This window comes from Arctopsyche grandis, chromosome 3 (assembly GCF_051622035.1).
Source record: "Arctopsyche grandis isolate Sample6627 chromosome 3, ASM5162203v2, whole genome shotgun sequence".
NCBI classification, from domain to species: domain Eukaryota; kingdom Metazoa; phylum Arthropoda; class Insecta; order Trichoptera; family Hydropsychidae; genus Arctopsyche; species Arctopsyche grandis.
The window spans coordinates 24,153,328-24,172,575 of record NC_135357.1 but is presented as its reverse complement, the minus strand read 5'-3'; the positions used below and the strand labels follow the sequence as shown (position 1 = coordinate 24,172,575).

At 33.5% G+C, this 19,248-nt stretch overlaps 1 protein-coding gene across 2 annotated transcripts; it reads left to right on the top strand.

Moving 5' to 3' along the window:
• The first annotated feature begins 337 nt into the window (after positions 1–337).
• CycG (cyclin G) lies at positions 338–17,463 on the top strand. Of its 2 annotated transcripts, none has more exons than XM_077428096.1 (10): positions 338–688; positions 11,502–12,271; positions 12,378–12,512; positions 12,590–12,689; positions 12,786–12,976; positions 13,063–13,165; positions 13,961–14,064; positions 14,176–14,301; positions 14,385–14,488; positions 14,889–17,463. In XM_077428096.1, the coding sequence occupies exons 1-10, from the start codon at positions 607–609 to the stop codon at positions 14,977–14,979; spliced, it is 1,806 nt and encodes a 601-aa protein (XP_077284222.1). In that variant the 5' UTR covers positions 338–606; the 3' UTR covers positions 14,980–17,463. The 2 variants fall into 2 exon arrangements, with proteins under 2 accessions (XP_077284222.1, XP_077284223.1); XM_077428097.1 differs by lacking the exon at positions 338–688 and adding an exon at positions 5,964–8,549.
• Positions 17,464–19,248: the final 1,785 nt, after the last annotated feature.

Below are 19,248 nucleotides of genomic sequence, written 5' to 3'. Positions count from 1 at the left end.
AGGAACAGGCTTTTCCTCCCGTATTCTGCGCGCGCAAATTTATACGGGAGGAAAAGCCTGTTCCTCTTGTTCCTGTTGTATCCTGCTCGCGCAAATTAAGTATGTTAAGTATGTATCGTTTACCATGCACCCTTTTTTTTGATCTTTCGACTTAAGATCTTTCGATTTTCGATCTTTGCCTTCCGATATTTGCGTTTTCGGGCGATTCACATTCGGGCCCGTGAGGTAGACCCGTTTTTTAGGTGGGTACATATACATATAAAATACGATATGTAAATATATGTATGTGATTATGAGGAAAATCGGTTGGTAGAGCATTGCATTTGAATTGAAGGATGGGGAGGGGGGATCTGCAAGTGGGACTGGAAGTGGTAGTATACCACTACCACTACTGCTAACATTATCTCTACCAGTAGCAGTAACAGTCAACCCCACAAACAATGAGCACTGAACGCTGAGCAGCTGACCGACGCCTTTGTTTTGTTTATTCGGAGACCAGAGCGACAAATCACGATTCGGGAACGACAATTTATATTCGCTCGCAGTCTTCGCAGCTCGTAGTGTATTTAGAAATCGCAAACGTAGGAATGAGAACACAAAGAGTCGATGCGCAACAAGACAAACATCTTGCCATCGACGCCTTCCCAGACATCACACGCTAAGGAATGCACCCAACGGGACATACGAGGTAATTTCATTTTATTTTAGTACATATTTATTTCTAAATATATCATTCACGAGCAGCGCTACGACTGTATGAGGTCAAAAGTTCAACCAGTTTTCTCATTTGACAATGACAACAGAAAAAACAATTCAAACATTTGAATTTGAAACGATTCGTGCGCTTGAAATTCATTTGTTTTGACGAAATGGAACAAAAGCGTTCAAATAACGGCCCCGATTTATTTAGATTTTTCTAATTTATTCCCTGGGAAATGTTTTGGTATCGAATACGTAATAATTGACATTCAGTAGCGAACAAAGGCTGGTTTGTTGGGGGATGGGCGTGCCCGTCAGTTGCGCTTTTGCACAATTATCCGATTGATTGCATCCAGCTAAAGGGGATCGTCTCAGTGCAATTTGCATTTTCGTTTTCGAATTTCTCGATTGTGAGTGTCTTTGTTTGCGCGTCCCCGCCGCTTAATGTAATCGGTTGTATATATCTATATGTATGTATGTATACTGGCGTCCAAGCAGCTGACGCAATCGGACGCGGCCGTTGGCCCTCAAACTTTTTCGCACGTACGCACCCCAACTCCGAATGCAACTCTGATGTAATAATCTCTGGTGTGTTCACTAATCAGTGGGTGAATCTGTGGCGCCGACGTTGTTCTGGCAAAACTCACTAGATCTAAAAGTTAAATTGGATTGAATGTTTTGTTGGAGCCAAGTCAAATATTCGAATACTATAAATTTCGGACTTAGTTTATTTTATTGAAACGTTGCTGTTGTTTACAACGCCCATCAAAATTATATAATCGAGGCTGAAAATAAAAGTTAGACAAATTTACTTTCGTTCGGGTTATTCGCGTACTTAATAGTTTATTTTTTGTTTTTATTTTAAATTTCAGGTAGTCGTTCAAATATAAATTACAAATTAGTCAGGACGCTATTGTAACTTGCGCTGTACGAGTACGTTTACCCGTGTTTGTACCATCTGTTGTTTTGCTAAGAGAATGTGTAGTAAGATACGTGACAGGCCATCGGTCCAAAAATTCAATCGGGCAGCGATGCGTCAATTGATACGATGTGTCTTCATCGAAAAATGAACCAATGCTGGGCAAACGATTTCTCTTCCATATTCTCAGGCCGTGTAATTTTTGTGTAATTTCTGGGGCTTCCAATCAAATGACCCGACTCCAGTCATCTAATTCTGGCGTTTTGGGATTGATTTGAGATAAACCGAGGCCTATTTTTTATTTTTACATAGATTTATAACAGGAAGGCCTAACAGGTAAACCTCAACGCACCTAAAACGCTGAATTTTGAGATGCCAAAAAACTCGAAATTAACTATTAATTAATCCATAGAGACATATATGGATTTAGAGTTGTACATAAATTGTATTGTAATTAAATCAAGTTCAGATAGATAGTGGGTAGGGTGTTTTTTACCAATTTGATGGAGGAACCGCTTCAACAAATCAATTAGATCAATTGGCAAACTCTGATGGGAAACGGTCGACTTAGAGTCACAAATATCCAAGTCTGAACAGCAGCATTCAAGATTAGTACGGGATCGAACCCGGTAGCCTCTCGGTACTTAATATAAACGCAACGACGGAGCCATACTGCTTGCTGTTAAAAGTTATAACGAAGACTAGTTATAACTTATAACTAGTCTTCGGCGGTGGAGCGTGCTTTTGGAACAAAAAATGGGAGTTTTGGGGCTATTTTCCAGGAAAGAGGGAAAACTACAAAGCTAGAGAGCAAAAAAAAAGGTTCATCATAAAAATGAACAATGGTGGTCGCGCCGAAGCTTAGTCTATGCCTATTAGCTTCTTGATTTATTATTAAGATTTTACATTGAGATTTTTAAGGTGGTGTGTTGTCCATCACGTACGCAAGTTGCCTGTACTACATTTTTCGAGTACCAGTTGCAGTGAAATCCTCGTTACGTCTTTTTATTTTTAGTAGTGATGAAACTTTCTGTGAAATTTTGTTATAAATTCCCTTTACCTTGTTGATCGTTATCAATCCAACATGTTCAATTCAACTAAAATCACGTCACCCGATTTGTCATTAATTCTTGTATCAAGAGAGCGAAGGTTGTTTTTGTGTGTCACAGTTGTTTATATCGCGCCGAAAATAACTGCGATAGTTGCTGTTTTTCCTCAGTTTTTAACACAAATGCATTAGAAATATAATATGTATGTAGATACATGTGCAAATATGCTAATACCTACATATGTACAAACTGTGTAACTGGTTTGGTGGTCTAGTATTGGAAGCTCAACAAGATGGCGTCATTTTGCTTCACCTTCCGTTTTGTTTTTTTACAAACACTTTTTTCCTTTTGCCAAAATAAAACAAACAGCTCGAGGTGAACGCAATCCGTCGAAGGTCGATTATTTTATGCTTAAACAAAAGTCAAATATGTATTATTATATTATTATATTATATAATATATGTATGTATGTATGTAGATAGGTTTTGTATGGAAGATATTGCGCTTTGACATTGAAAATGAAACCCCTAATGTTAACACAGGTGAATGTTTAATGCAATTGCGTTTCATAGATAATATTTTATCGATTTCAAATTTTAACTTGCAAAGTGTCAACATTTTCAAGTACAAGTATCAATTATTGTCGATAAGGAATTGCCCGTTTGGATGATAGGCAACGAACATCGTATAACCTAAGGTCACCAACGACTTTCGGCAAATTGTCGCCTAAAATAATTCGTACTCATATGTACCTACTTATGTACATATATCTGTATATGTATTTTTCCTAAATCTTGTGAATTTAAAGTAGCACAACTCTCGCCAATGGGTCTAATTTATCATGTACCAAAAAAATCTAGAATTTGTTTGGGTAGTGCTATTTGTGAAATATCTCCCGCTTTGTTAGAATCCGGAAACTCCAGCCAGTGCTGTCATGATTATTTTTCTTCACATTGTCACGCTTATTCTTTGAATGTTTCCTGTCTAAAATTATATTACGTTCAGATACATCTTTTCCGTATTTTTACATTTCACCCATTTAAAGTACGTTTGTATGTAGGTATTTTATTTAACATGATATGATTTTTAATTGTTTTAAATCTAATAATTTCGAAAGAGACTGTGTGTATATTTGTTTGGTTCGTAGAATCCGTGACGTTCAATTTAATAAAAAAACAAATGAATATTCAAATAAATTTAAATAAAATAAAGGTTGTGGCTATTTGCAGGTACTATATCTGCGACAGGCGCAAAGCCTTCTGCGCATGCGCGTGAACTGTCACTGTCAGCGTGTTTACTGTTAAAATTTTGTTTTAAACCTCTTAAAATTTAGTTCGAACTCGTAAAGTAAAAAATATAATCCAAATTAGTTATTATTATTAATTGTTAGAAAATTATTATCATATACAACGTATAATACCTAGCTAAATGATATAAATCTTTTATAATAACGTGCGAAATTTATTTTCCTCATGTATAATGAACGATTGATTAAACAAGTCTAGCATACATTAAATGTAAGAAATCATAATCGGATTATAAGTTCACGCGCATGCGCAGAAGGCTTTGCGCCTGTCGCAGATATAGTACCTGCAAATAGCCACAACCTAAAATAAAACTATTCAAATAAATTTAATATAATGTTTACTATAAGATTGGCCATGTTTAAGCGGTTTATATTACAAATACCGAGCGTAGCCGGGTAAAAACTCTAGTATTTATATATGCATGTACATCGACATACGTAAATCTCCACGTGATGCAATAATATATAAAACTATTTTGATTAAAATGGAAAATTTGATCATCGATCTTCAATCCATCCGACATTGATCTGTTCAAAATGTGATTATAAGCATTGAAATTTCATTCATTGTTTTGATTAGTGGAATATAACGTGCACATAAATTATCGTAAATGACCTTCGTGTGTAGTAAACATAAACAAAAAAATGCGTAAACAACAAAATTGATACAAGGATATGTTTATTTTTAAAATAAACGTAACTTTCACTGCTAATAAAAATAAACAGAATGATCCTTCATATTGTAAATAATCTTTTTCAAAACGTACGATGAAAACAATAGTTTGTCAAATGATCACAGACTGTAAGACAAAGATCGAAAGTACATATGATTCATAATAATTGATATCAGCTTTTGCTAATAAATATCTATAATTGGAATTATCATGTTATTAGGTTATTATCAGTCATACATAAAATATTTTTAAAAGTATCTATAAAATTTTTCCCCCCGTCATTTCGAAATAATCTTTTCATTTTCTTCTTTCTTCCTTCTGCCTCTCATTCGGTTTGAAGCAATCAAAAAATTCGTATTTAATTTGAGTAACGTACAAACTCCCATTAAACACTATTTCTTCTCAAGAATCTAATAAATTCGAAAGTTAGTGTATGTACATACATATGTACGTTGGTTTCGTTTTCCGCCTTTTAACCTTTCATAACGCACCCAAACAAGTTTTCCCGCATTTTCGCAACATTTATCTTCATGTTTTCTCCGACGTCAAAGAATTATCTGCTTTTCGCCAATCTATATTGTTTTCGACAATATTTTTTTATAAACACTTTGTGGGTCATGAAATGTCCTCAACGATTACCAAATGTCGATTGTTTATGCGCGCCATGTCGCCATTTACGTAAACATGTTTGTTTTGAGTTTTGTCAACTCAATGTCGTATTCACGCCTAAATAATATGATTTGTTAATGTTTACTGCGTACAATATGTATGTCGATTTACAATAAATATGTACACACACACTTGCATATATTCAACTAAACTTAATCAGTTTTGTTTCATATTTTTGTCGATTATATCATGTAAATTTTTTACATATTTTTGTGACCTGATTATCAGCTGACAATAATATGTGATTTAATTTATCCGAGGGAATGATTAAAATGAGTATAATCACAATTTACCCCAAGCATTTTCTTGTTTGTTTACCATGTTCTATTTATATAATTTTCTCTATATGTATTTTTGTTTTGTTTGATATCTTTCTGATTAAATCCATTGTTAACTGTGTTGTTTTGCACCATGGAGAGCACTGTTGTGCTAAAATTTGAACACAATCTGAAAACCGCTATCATATGTACGTGTTTTCACAATATTGTTCGAAGTGTTTCGAAATTTTTACAGATGGTCGATTTGATGAGCCTCGTTGAAGTTTCACTTTTCTCCCACTAAAAATGCGAATATTTTATTCAACGCATATTATGTTATGCTAAGAAAAGAAAGGTGGCCTAAATTTTAATTTAAGTCGCCGAAATCGCGGAACAAATATCGCTTATAAATTATGTATCGTACGATTAATATATTTGTTAGGTATGTATATAAAATGTTACAATACTTTTGCACACGTGAAGTGGGTGCTTCGCGTAGCGATAGACGCGATCGTCAAAGATGAAACCTTGAGTTGGTTACAAACTTGTTTTGTCATATGCTATTTTAAGTTTGAATACCTTGATATCGCGAGTTCAACATACTATACGAGCCTTCTTTAATTTTGTGACCCAATTTCAAATCCGGAGATAACATATTCGATATTCGATTTACATACCACATTTAGGAAATGTGCTCGTTACATATTTTATTGTGTAGTTTAACAATTTCAATGAAACGTATAAATTTTAATGTACACAGGTAAGCCTTGCCTTAGTAACGCGGTTAATAATGTGTATATGTACTTATATTGTATGTTCATATGATTACTAAAATACATAGTTATCAGAGTTGTTAAATTTTGGCCAAACGCTACGTTATCAATATTACATATATATATGTATGTACATACATACATAATATATTACAAGAATTTTTTGTGGCGGATATTCGTCTGCGTTATCATTTACTGATACGGAAATAGGGAAGTCTTTACTCATAGTGGTTTCTGTGACGATGTTTTACTTATCAATTCCGATTAATTTAATAGTTTCGTCATTTTTATTTCGACATAAAATTACCATGAAATATTTGACACTTTCCTCTTTACAATTAATTTATTTTATTTGCTTTTAATCTTTTATCAGAATATTAAAATTAGATAAATGTTGTATAATCTTAAATGTACAGCAATTCCTCATTGTGAAGGGATTGTGTTCTAGGCCATGTATTTTTTTATGTATGTATGTATATTAGCCATTCCTACTTTCCATTGAATTGCAAATTATTTTGTTCATTATTTCAAAACCGTTACACCGTTGCTAAGCAAAATTTTGGTGCTAATTTCTGTTTTTTTGCAACTTAATTTTGTATTTAGTAACTTAAAAATGCTTCATATGTAAGTTTATAATATTTATTATAAAATGTTTTTTAACTTTATTTTTAAATGAACTTTATTTTTAATAACGCGGTTCGTGTTTTAAAAAATCAAAAAAATGTATACAGCTTATTTCAAAGTTGCATTTGGTATGCATGCTCCTATATAATGTGTCTACTTTTAATTGGGTTTTCTCATCGGTCCACATATTGTTAATTCACTAATGAAAATTTTCGTTCAACGGGGGCATTAGATCCAGGGAGACAATGAAAATTCAGTGATTTTTAATATGAGCCCATATTGGCGGGGCTTGTCACTTTGTCGTCATTCTTCGATGTTTTCATTTGTTGATCTTCGATCTCTCTTAACATTTCTTTAGCAGAAAACAAAACCGATTTTTTAAGATTCACCAGTAGGATCGTCTTAGTCCTAGTGAAACAGCGATAGTCGAAATAAAGTACAAGAGGGCAATTTTAGAAATGAAATACTGTCCTCTTACATAAAGGACTTATGGTCATCGTATCTATAGATCGATTGAAAAAGTTTACAAATCTAAGCCCTAAGAGATAATGTGCCAAAAATAATTTAAAAAATGCCCAACAAGCGTAGTAGTGTAGCATGAGGGCTGAGGAGTCGAAGTAATGGCATTTTAGCTCGCATTTATATCTTAATAATGTATATGAATATTGAATTAGTCAATACCGAATGTTTGCAGATCTGAGACGCAATGTTTCCATATTTGCTTTTTTGTTTCCATGTTTAGGTAAATTTGAAGAGAGTCCTGATGTTTGGCAAATCCGTAACGTCAAACGCGTACATTTTATTATTTACATTAAAAAAAAAACTAAATAAAAGCTTATAAAGAAAAAATGAATAGTTGATGGTTTACATCAGCTAACGGCAAACGGACTACTATTCATATGTAAATCAGTCACAGGACAACCGGTCGCGCTAGATCGGTCACACGTGATCACCCGTCACACTAAAATTGGTCACGAGAAAACTGGTCACACCCTAAAATCGGTCAACCAGTTTTCTCGTGACCGATTTTAGGGTGTGACCAGTTTTAGTGTGACAGGTGATCCCGTGTGACCGATCTAAAGCGACCGGTTGTCCTGTGACCGGTTCACTTTTGACTAGTAATCACCGAACCCAGCTAACTACCTATCTATGTATGTATGTACATTTGTGATTAGTCCGATTAAATGAAAAAATCGGTTTCGGAGTCGTGGGTTTTTTTTAACGACACCACAGCCCTGATAGTACATATGTACATATTTGATGGGTGTGTATAGTGCGTACGTGCATAGCGACAGCGAGTTGACTCGGTTCGAATTAGCGGTGAAATCGACCCCCATAAATAGAAACGGCCGTCGGTTGGCGAGCGTGCGGCTACGCTGGCCGTACGTGAAGGGTATTGGTGCGTAGTAGGTAGTAGGTGTGTAGGCGTAGGTGTAGGTGAGCGTGAGCTGCGTCGGCTGCTGTCTTCGGCCCGCGCTCACCCCACCGCACCCCACCGCCCCGCACCACCTCCACCCCCGACGAGCCGACACACCTCATCAGCGGCCGCCACTCCGAGAGCTCCTCGCCAAGCATCCGGGTAAATATGTAAATATCCAAATATCCCAATATCCCCTCCTGGCTGCGGCTGCGAGCCACACACACCCACATCTACACCAATGGGCGACGACTGACGAGCGATAACCGATAACCGATAACCGATGAGGCTTCGCCCCTCCAGTCGCCTCCGACCGCTGTGGAAGCCTCTCGAAGCGTCCAAAGTCCCGAGTGTGAGTGTGAGTGCGAGTGCGAGTGCGAGTGCGAGCGAGACGGCGACACTCTCGCGTCTCTTTCTCGCTGTCGGTAGGCGGCTGTGAGAGGCAAGCTACGACAAGTTCGCTCCAGTTGGTTCTCGTAATCGGTCTGACTAGGGTCGGTTTCTCTTTGTGCAATTTTCACACTGATTTTTGTGCAATTTTCGGAACCATCATGTATCGCTTTAAGGTTTGCTACTTTCCTATTGTTCCGTTTCCTGTTTTTTTTTTGTTTTATTCATCATTTTGCCCTTGAAATGTGTGATATAAGTTTGAACGGGTTCGTTCATCGTGAGGAAGAAAAAAAAACTGCAACCTATCTTTGCTCTATCCATTGTTCAAATTCGAAAATTCCTGTTTGTTCCCTCGTAGCTAAATTTCTTTATGTATATTTTTGGATTGAAATCGGAACTTGTCTTACAAATTTACTGGATGTCTACGAAAATAGACCTCGATATATTATAGTATGACTAACGTGACCATTTATATTTTTTTCCTCAAAACGGGACATTATCAATTTTTAGTAATTATATTAATAACTTATATACATATGTGTATTCAAGAAAACGCATATTTAACCCTTTGCCCGCGGCAATAAATATAGCGAATAAGCCCTGTATGCGGTACCTTTTTCGCGAATTTGGCAATCGAGTTTTCGACCTTAAATACAGATTTTAATATTAACTCAAGTAACCAGATATGTTAATTAACACATAAAGTATTATTTTAAACAATAAAATACATAATATATCTCGTAGTTTTGGATTAATTGTCAAATAATCATTCTTCATAATTGTATGAAGACGTGACGTCGCATAGACGAGGTTTCAGTATGGTTCCACAAAAAACTAATTTTTGACTGATATATTCATTTTAAGCAAATTGAATAGATGGCATTCAACTCAGTAATATATTCAACCAATTTTGAACCTTAAAACAGTTGAAATTGGTGCATATATGGCTCAAAATCCCGTGCAAAGTTCCGAAATTCTATGGAAGACAGCTGCGCTACAGACTTGTCGCCCAAAGCTTCCATAGAAGTTGGCCGCGGGCAAACGGTTAAAAGAACAGGAATGAACACGTGAAAATAAATAATTTACATGGTCTTATATTTTTCTGAGGAACAAATTTCATGTATTTTTGGTGTTTATTTCAAATAATAATGAAATTCTTGGCAGGATATCTTAAAATTTACTTTGGTAATTAGCATTGCTTTAAGTACTGCGACTTGCAACTGGGTTTTGCTTGTCCACAACTTTTTCATAGTAGAAAAGACCTTTTCTAAGGGTGCATTAGTGCCTGGCAGGCTTAAAAATGGTTACCGTGGGTTGCTCTCTTTTTGAAAACGGGACATTTCGACGTCCCGAAGCTGTGCTTGGGGAAAACGGGATAGGCGACCTAAAAATGGGACGGTTCCGTTCAAAACGAGACGTATGTTCACGTATGACGCTTGATTTTGAGGAATCTTATTTTAAAGAATGTGATGCCACCCAAATGTTAAAGGGATTGAAATTAACGGGAGTTGCGTTTTTTCGCATTTTTAAAAGTGTCTAAAAAAAAAAAACACGTACCACTCAGTGTGTTTTCGCCTTAACGCTTGTCTGTATCCGATACCGAAAACCACAAAATGTATTTTTAATACGATTCAGTGAATCATAAATTTAAATAAAATTGTCGTTTGTTCAAAATACTTCTTTTCGAAGGGTAAATATCAATGAGAATACAATTTAATTAACGATTTTACAAATTAGGGCTTCTTAAAATGTACTTATTATATATCAGCTGGAAGAGTTTCAAATGATATGGATGGTTGAAAACCCTCGATGCATTCTTATATCATTTTATAATATATATGTAATATTATAATATATAATATTGTCTGCATTCTTATTATTTTACTGTCTTGCTGCCATACAACATTTGTTCTTTTATATATAACAATATTTAATGTATAAAACGTGCCATATTGTAAATATTTAAATTTTTATTTATATTCATGAATATATTCCATATGACGTTACATAACGTAATTGTCAATCGTAACAAACAACTTTTTTTTATTATTAAATTATTTTGGATTTCTTAACAAATATGATACATAGCACTTTTTATATAAAAAAATTAAAAATTCTAGAGAATTTATTTTTAATTCACATGTGGTATTTCCAATCAGTCCTGTACACGCTGTTGAACTATTTGCGCCAGTGATTAATTTTTCTCTTTATTTGTAATCTCCATGATGCAATATTGTGTAAGTGAAAATTTAAATTCGTATACAATCTTAGATCGTACATGGTTCAAGTGCGTGTTGGTCTGCAACAGAGTAATCATCGTATGTTTTCATTAATTTTATGTCTAATCATTACTTTTTTCTATTCATTAAAGGGTGATTTTTAATTGGCCTACAGTTGTGTTCAACCACTGCTGTGTTAGTACCTGTAATTTTGTTTGACTGTGTGAGTCATCACTCTAATTTTACCGATTGAAGGGTGTGCACGTCGATTGCTTGTCATCAGTTTTTCAACAAAACGATTGATAAAGTTGTCGACCGCCTCGAATCTGCGAAGTGAGGTCAAGGCTACCTACGTCTGTTGACCCATTTCAGATCGAGGTTGCTGATGAAATTCGAGTGTTCCGTTGAGATTATTTTGAATTGAATTCACAAGTTACTCAACTGCACCCGAGAATTTTAAAACTTACCTCGGTTTCATCAACCCCTTATTTTTGTACAATGTCAGGTACTAGGCCCTATTCGCCCGGTTTCGGACGTCATTCTTCCCTGGACGGCGGTACGGTGATGCAGAGACAGCCGGAGCCGAGCGATGGGAAGCCGAAGGTCCCGGATGCTAGCAGCAGAAAATATTCCCCTCATCATTCGAAACGAGGAAAAACTCGTTTCAGGGATGATAAATCTAGGAAACATTATCATGGAACGAATTCAAACAGGCATAACGTGAAAAAGTATGACAATTCGTTGAACAGATGTGATTCATTCAGCATAAGGAAAGATACTCCACCAAAATCTTTCCCCAACTTCAACCACCAGAATAAAAAGGATAAGATAAAAAATCCAGCTGGACGAATCGATGGCATTGAAAATTCTCCTGCAACTCTTTCAAACAATGATCATAAAAATCCACTCTGCAAATCTTTGCCACTGATTGATGGAACAGTTGATAATCGTGATTTAAACGCTGTTAAATCCCGCAAGAATCTTTTCATTGAACCTTCTATGCTCTTAGAAGTGAACAATGAAAATTCTGGGAATGCTCTTCAAAAAAGTGCAGCAATTCCAACTGATGAAGATATGAAATTAATCGATGACAACTCCGATGAAATGAAGTTAATCGATAATTTAAAAGATCAGAGTGATTCCAGCGAACTTACAGAATCGACTGATTCGTTTGAATTGGAAAATAGCGTGGAAGAATTGAATGCCACATTTAAAGAGTATTTGCAGGTAGAATCAAAATTTCAACCCAGGCTGTACCTTCCCGTTTTACCACAGGTAATTTTTTATTTTGTGATGAGTTTTAATTATAATCATTTTTATGTATGTATGTATGCGATTTCCTTAATTATTTTTCGTATTTATATTTAATTTTATGTTTTAGCGCGGAGAGATCGGCGCTGGTACTAGAGATGGTGCAGTTCACGTTTTAAGATGTTTGAAAGTATGGTATGATCTACCAACAGATGTATTATTTCATGCCATCAATCTATTGGACAGATTTTTAACAAAGATGAAGGTAAGATTTGCAGTTGTCGAATGTTAAATTATTTTGTGTGCAGTCAATGAATAAAATTGTGTTATTTTATTTCTCAGGTTCGTTTATGCCACATATCATGCATATCAGTGTCTTGCATGCATATTGCCATTCTTTCTCATCGTCCAAAACTGCCATCAATCAATACAGATGATCTTGGTTAGATTTGATTTTATTTTATCCAATATTTAAGAGGTTTATTCATTTTTGTTCTGTTAATTATTTTTATTAACGTTGTGATTTTAATTATTTCAGTGTCTATATCTCAATGCAAGTGCACCGCCGGAGATGTAGGACGCATGTCTGCCATAATAGAACAAAAGTTGGGAGCTGTCGGCGAAACTGTATCACCATTGCATTGGTTGCGATTACTGTTGAAACTATTACGTTGGGCTGCTGTTAACTTATTCGGAATACCTTCTCATTTTATTCTTAATTTATTACAAGTAAATTGATGTTTTATTTATTTGAATAATTTTGTAATGTTAGCAATACATTTGGTATATTGATGTTTTTTTTTTTATCATTTTAGGAGACTGAAATCATCAATCGCTTGGAAATATTATCATGTGATGCTAGCTGCTGCAATGTCCGAGCTTGTGAATTGGCTCTTGTTCTTATTTGCACTCAATTGGGTACTTATTTTTTCTTTTTGTGCCTGTATTTTTAACATTGCATCATTTTGACAATCAGATTAGTATATTAAATATTTGAAAACTATTACAATTGAAAGTTTATAGTGAGATTTTTCTTTATATTCTGTTATAACTTCATAGTTTTTATTTTATTTAGAAAATTCATAAAGACGCAATCTATCTATATATGTATATAAATCAATGTTTGTCTGTCTGTCACGTGTGCGTTCCTATATCATTCAACCGATTGCGATGAAACTTACATGCGTTATTGTGTGCATACCTGCGATGGTTTCTGTAAAAAAAAATGTCCAAAAACGGGAAAACAGGAATGAGTGGCATTGCAACGCAATAATTTCAAATGTATTCGCGTCGCCACCTGCGATGTTAGGGTAAAATAAACAATAATAATTGAATAAATTCAAATGTGTTTGCCGCCTGCGTTTTACTGACAAATTATCATTACTGTAATTTAATTTCATTATTAAGTATTAATTTGAAATTGAAAAATTTACGTATCGAAACACATCGAGAAGCACGAGCCAAAACGCTGGATAAGTCGGATTACCACGATGTTAACTCGGGAACGGGGATTGCATGCGTTATTTTGGCATTGCAACGCATGTCGGGTTCAGCTAGTTTAAATATAAATTGCATTAAGTGTTATATTCTTAACATGTATAGGAAAAAAATCTGTATACTTGAAGAAAGATCTCAAATAATATTATTAAAATATGACATATAATTTAGTTTTGATATATGTACTTATTGATTTTTTATTTTTTTATTTTAAAGATTCCCAATTGAATTTGATGCAAAGGTCTGGTCATACGTCTGAGCAAATTAATAATTTGATGAGGATTGTTGAATTTGCTATGGAGCTACAGAAAGCATGTCAGGTAAATAATCTCTTTAAATTTTTAATTCTATATCCTTAAAAGAACTTCTCCTATATCTGGAATATATAAAATATGATTAGTGTAATAACACGCTGTGATTTTTAATTTTAGATTTCTGATAGTTCATTTTACGCTACCCATCAAGCCGTCATATGTATTCTAGAAAGGTATAACACTAGACAAAAGACCCCGCATCGTCAATGCTTGGTGTGGAGATTGAGTTCTCGAACTCTTAAGGTTAATAAAAAACAAATATTTTTCATTATAACGAATTATAAATTGTGAAGTTTTGTTTACATATTTGATCTTTTTTTTTTTAGGTTTTACGGCCAACTGATAAATTAACTAGTATGTTGCCAACTATTCAAGAACAACAGTTTTCTGCCGGTTCCCCTTTGAAAACGGCAGCCATTACAAGACCCAGGTACTTTTTATTCCTCAACAATACTATGTATTTCTACCCTTTCTTTCTTCATCAACTTCAGTATAAATACTCTCGATTATCCATGAATGAACCTAATTTTTTATCAAAATAAAAGCACGTTGAAAACAAATAACTCAATCTTGATCTAAAATTAAACCAGCAAACAACACAAACAAAACGACAAATTTTCATCAATAATAAGACTTGTTAAATTTCTAAACCTGATGTATTAATTTAAATTTTTACCCCATTTTAAAACGAGATAAAATTGAGTAATTTGGATAATTTTTTTTTTTTTACAATAATTGTGCCTCCCATCTCGTTAATCTGGATAACTGAGAGTATACTACATATTTTTATATACACATGAATTTTTATTTATTTTTTTTTTCTGTTCTAGATCTGGCAGTGAAAGCTCGGAAGATTTAAATGAAGACACGAAAGATTGGCCTACTAGCCCTGTGGTGCCCGTATTGTGCAATAACAACTAGTATAAAAGTCTTTCGGCGATTTTCTAATTTCTATAATCGCTGTATCTGTTATGAACTTTTCGTTCATTTGGTTTCCGGGTCTTTAAATATGATGATTCTTTTGATTTTATTCTTTCGATTTTCTTTTTTTTTTTTACTTGAAAAACTCCGTTTATGCAATTGGAGGAAAATCTCATTTTCTTAATTTAAGCTCACACTACTGAAATGCATTTTTAATTTTTTATGTTAAACTATTATATTATTCAATATGTTTAATTTCTAATATATGTATTTATGATGCTTTATCTACGAGGAAGCAAAATTCAAATGACCACCTTTTAATATAAGGATCTTTGCGATTTCCGACTAAATATATAATTATATGAAATAGACTTCTGATATGTACTATTTATTTGACTTACTTAAAATCTATCTTAGCCCGTTTAAATATACTAGTCCATCACACTTTTTTTTTATCTTGATTGCATAAAATTTTTAAATACCAGTGTAGAATTAATTGGGTTTTATCGGTATTTAATTTTCGCTTGGCGATTGGGTAAACTTTCTTTGTAATTGTGTTAATATCCAATTTACATATCTAATATAATATTGGGTTCGTGATAAATTAAAATGCAAAATTGTCAACTCTGCACATTTATCGGCTTGTCACGAAAATATTTAAGTCATTCTAGTACTTGGGTATTTGTATGTTTAGCGCGAGTTATGATTTTCTGATGCTTTTAAAGTAATATAAATATTGTATTGATTAATTTCATATATTAACATATGTGAAATATTCAAGATTTTCGGTGTTCTCTATCTGCAAGAAAGTGTGCCAGAACACATCTATTGATAATAGAATAATTACAATGGTTAATTTCTGTTGATTTTAAAAACATTTAGATACTTTATACACGGAGAACACTGATTTGTATGATTGCTTATTCTTGGAAAAAGATTGAAAAGTTATGTTCTGTATGTGTTCGCCACAGGGTATTGTGGATAGATATAACATTAATGTTCATTATACTTTAAATGGATCTCCTAATCATGTTGTGGAGAAGAAAAAAACGGAAAAATTAAAAAAAATGTGATATTAAATTTATGAGTATTTAGCTATAGATTTTAATTTAATTTTAATATAAAGTAGTTGTTTAACACCAAACACAAAAGAATATAATATTTCAATTAATATAACAATATATCGCCATATACATGTGTATATTTTATCCCATATTCATCTATATATACATACTGTTTACTTAATACGAAGCATAATATCGACTTTTATATGTATTCTTTTTTTCAAATTCATATCAAAACCTGAAAAATTATCATTTGCATTTTGATATATTTGTAGATGTCTTGTAAATGAATCATTTTGTCATGTTTAAGATATAAATACACAAGCGTACATAACTCAAAATTTGTGTTAAATGACTCACTTTAATAATTTCATGCATTAATCCATGTGCATGCATGACTATGGACACAAAAATATATAAATATTATAAATTAAAAAAAAATATATGTGTATACTTAATTTATTTATAATGGATTAAAAGAAAGCAGTTTTATGCTTATATATATTTACACATATGTATGATCTGGTCAATCCCTCTTTATGTAAGATACGTAGTTTTTATATACGGTTCAACTGAACTCAACATGTTACATTTAAATTATTTATGATGTGAATATATATGTATGTGCTTGTGTGGATGAAAATATTTTATATCATTTGGTAACATCTTTTAGATTTTGTGTTATTTTTTTTTTTGTGGCCATATGAGAATTGGCAACTTTATAAATTAAAATTTATTATGTATTTAGTATGTATTCAATATTTCTTTAACGTAACATACAATGTTCGAGTGATAATACATATTGTGTATCATATTACTTTGAATATTATATACATATGTAATGCACAATGCAATTTGTGAGACATATTCGATGTGAAAATAAAATAGGTCCATGTAACATTTCAAATTCTTCTATAAACACTTCAAATCATTATATTTTATGTATTGTTTAATTCGTCAGTTGTCTTGAACACTAATTTTAAAAAATACCAGTGAAATTTACAAATATTATCAAATTATATCAAGTAGATTTATTATATTACAAAAATTTTTTAATTAAAAAAAAAAGTACAAAATTATTTAAGACTTAAAAAAAAAAGTATTCTATATATTATATATGTATTTACTTTCTTAAAAATGGAATCATTATTATGCACTCGAGTAATCGTAACACTTTCCAATACAATATATTTTTTTTGACCATATTTAATTTGAAATAATCATTATTTATGAATTTATTTTTATTTTAATTTTGAATTGTAGTGATGATTCCATTTTTAGGTACATATACCACTACATCAGTGGTTCGTATTATATTATTGTATGTTCGGCTCGTGAATGTATTGTGTATTAGAGAGCAAATATGAAAGAAAAAAATAAATTTAAGATCTCTTCTTTTATAGAGGTCTCATTTCATGCCAACTGATTGTTTTTATTATCTCCCCTCTTGTACCAAATCAATAGTTTCAATTAGTATTGGTATTAAGTAGTGCCTAAACTGGATGCAATGTTTCCACATACATATATATGTATGTATGTAGTCTCAATTGCACCAAATTCAAAATTCTAATTTTGATTTTTATAAACTAAAAACAGTGATGACTAGAGATCGATTTTAGTTGAGATAAGCATACAAAAATTGCACGAATCAAATTATAATTCATCTGCTGTAGGAAGACACAGGCAAAACGCACATGCTGTACTTTTCACCCCATCTCGACCAATAGCATTCTCGACCGATAAAGGTCTGTTCATACTTAACAGCACTGCACGACTCCGTTTCAAATATGTCATTTTATTACATTTCTATTCATATCTACCTACACGTCGCGGTCACGTCACGCTTACAGCAATTTGGCGGAGTGCAAGGCAAAATCGGCTTACTTATACATTACAGGCCATGACGATACGGCGCACGTCGTATTGTCGAGTACTTACAATATGAATGCATACACGTGCATTCGTAGCTACGCGTCAGAATACAAGTCAGCAAAAATTTTTCGGCGTTTATCGAACGAAAAATTATGTATAATCGCGTTTTTGTTGGAAGAAGAAGCTCAAGAAGGTAATAAAAAAGCACGGAGGCCTTTTGATGTGCATCCCATGTTAAAAAAACCGAAGGAGAGTTTTGGACACTGTATAAGGAGCTTGTGGATGATGGACAAAATTTTTTTAAATATTTCCGTAAAAAAATTATTTTTTTTTTAAATATTTGCGCCAAAACCATGTCGAAAGATTGAACAGCTGTCAACTGTCACTATCGATAATTGGTCCAAAACAGCAAAGCGGCAGACTCATGGCATGTAATTCGCGTGTATATTTCCACGATGGCCAAAAAAATGGATACGATACGTTGACGGATGATGCTGTAAGGTATGAACAGGAAATGTCGGGTACTGCTGTAAGCCTGCCGTGGCGTAAACGTGACGGTTGGTATGAATATACCCATACAAAATGTGCCAAATAATACTTTTCGTGCGGCCGGATACCTGCTGAAGTCGATACGTGCTGACTAGGTATGAACAGACCTTAACACAGCTATTCAACTCGACGTTTGAAGAAAAATAACGATTATATTTATTTATTTTCAGATATTTATTTTGTAAAATCTTTGGTCCATTACCAACTTGCACTCCCACAAGTTGATCTTGCTCCCAATTGGACTTTAGTAATGACGAATCAAAAGTTTTTTATGATTCCTGAAATGCAAATAAAGTCTAAATAAGAATATGAAAATTATTGCTTAGATTTTAAAATAAAATAATACTATTACTGATAACCTTTTATGGCCTTAATGGTGCTCCCACTTACTCATAGCAATATAAAGGCGGATCCAATGGAATCTCCCCCCCCCCCCCCCATTGGACGAATTTAATTTCATATATGTATGTGTATATATACTTTTTACGAGAAAACTAGTCACACCCGAAAACTGGTCACACCCATAAATTAAAAATTGGTCGAATTTTTGGGTATGACCAGTTTTTTCGTGACCAGTTTTAGTGTGACGGGTGATCATATGACTAGTTGTCCGTTTACCGTTCGGACGCAGGCGACTACCACGAGCAGACATTATTAACAGTCTGTGAATTTAATTTCAGTCTAATTTCTGTTGACACTATATAGGTAGATAAAGTAAATATAGCATCGCCCGAAAATGTTTTAACTTTACAAAGAGCTATTGAAAAGCTAAACTTTTTTGTGT

What these genes read in the sequence shown, in the direction of transcription:
- CycG (XM_077428096.1), top strand. Translation starts at nt 607, where the DNA reads ATGCGCAACAAGACAAACATCTTGCCATCGACGCCTTCCCAGACATCA. An exon ending in AATCAATACAGATGATCTTG is followed by an intron (nt 12,690 to 12,785) that starts GTTAGATTTGAT and finishes TAATTATTTCAG; the next exon opens with TGTCTATATCTCAATGCAAG. An exon ending in TTATTCTTAATTTATTACAA is followed by an intron (nt 12,977 to 13,062) that starts GTAAATTGATGT and finishes TTATCATTTTAG; the next exon opens with GAGACTGAAATCATCAATCG.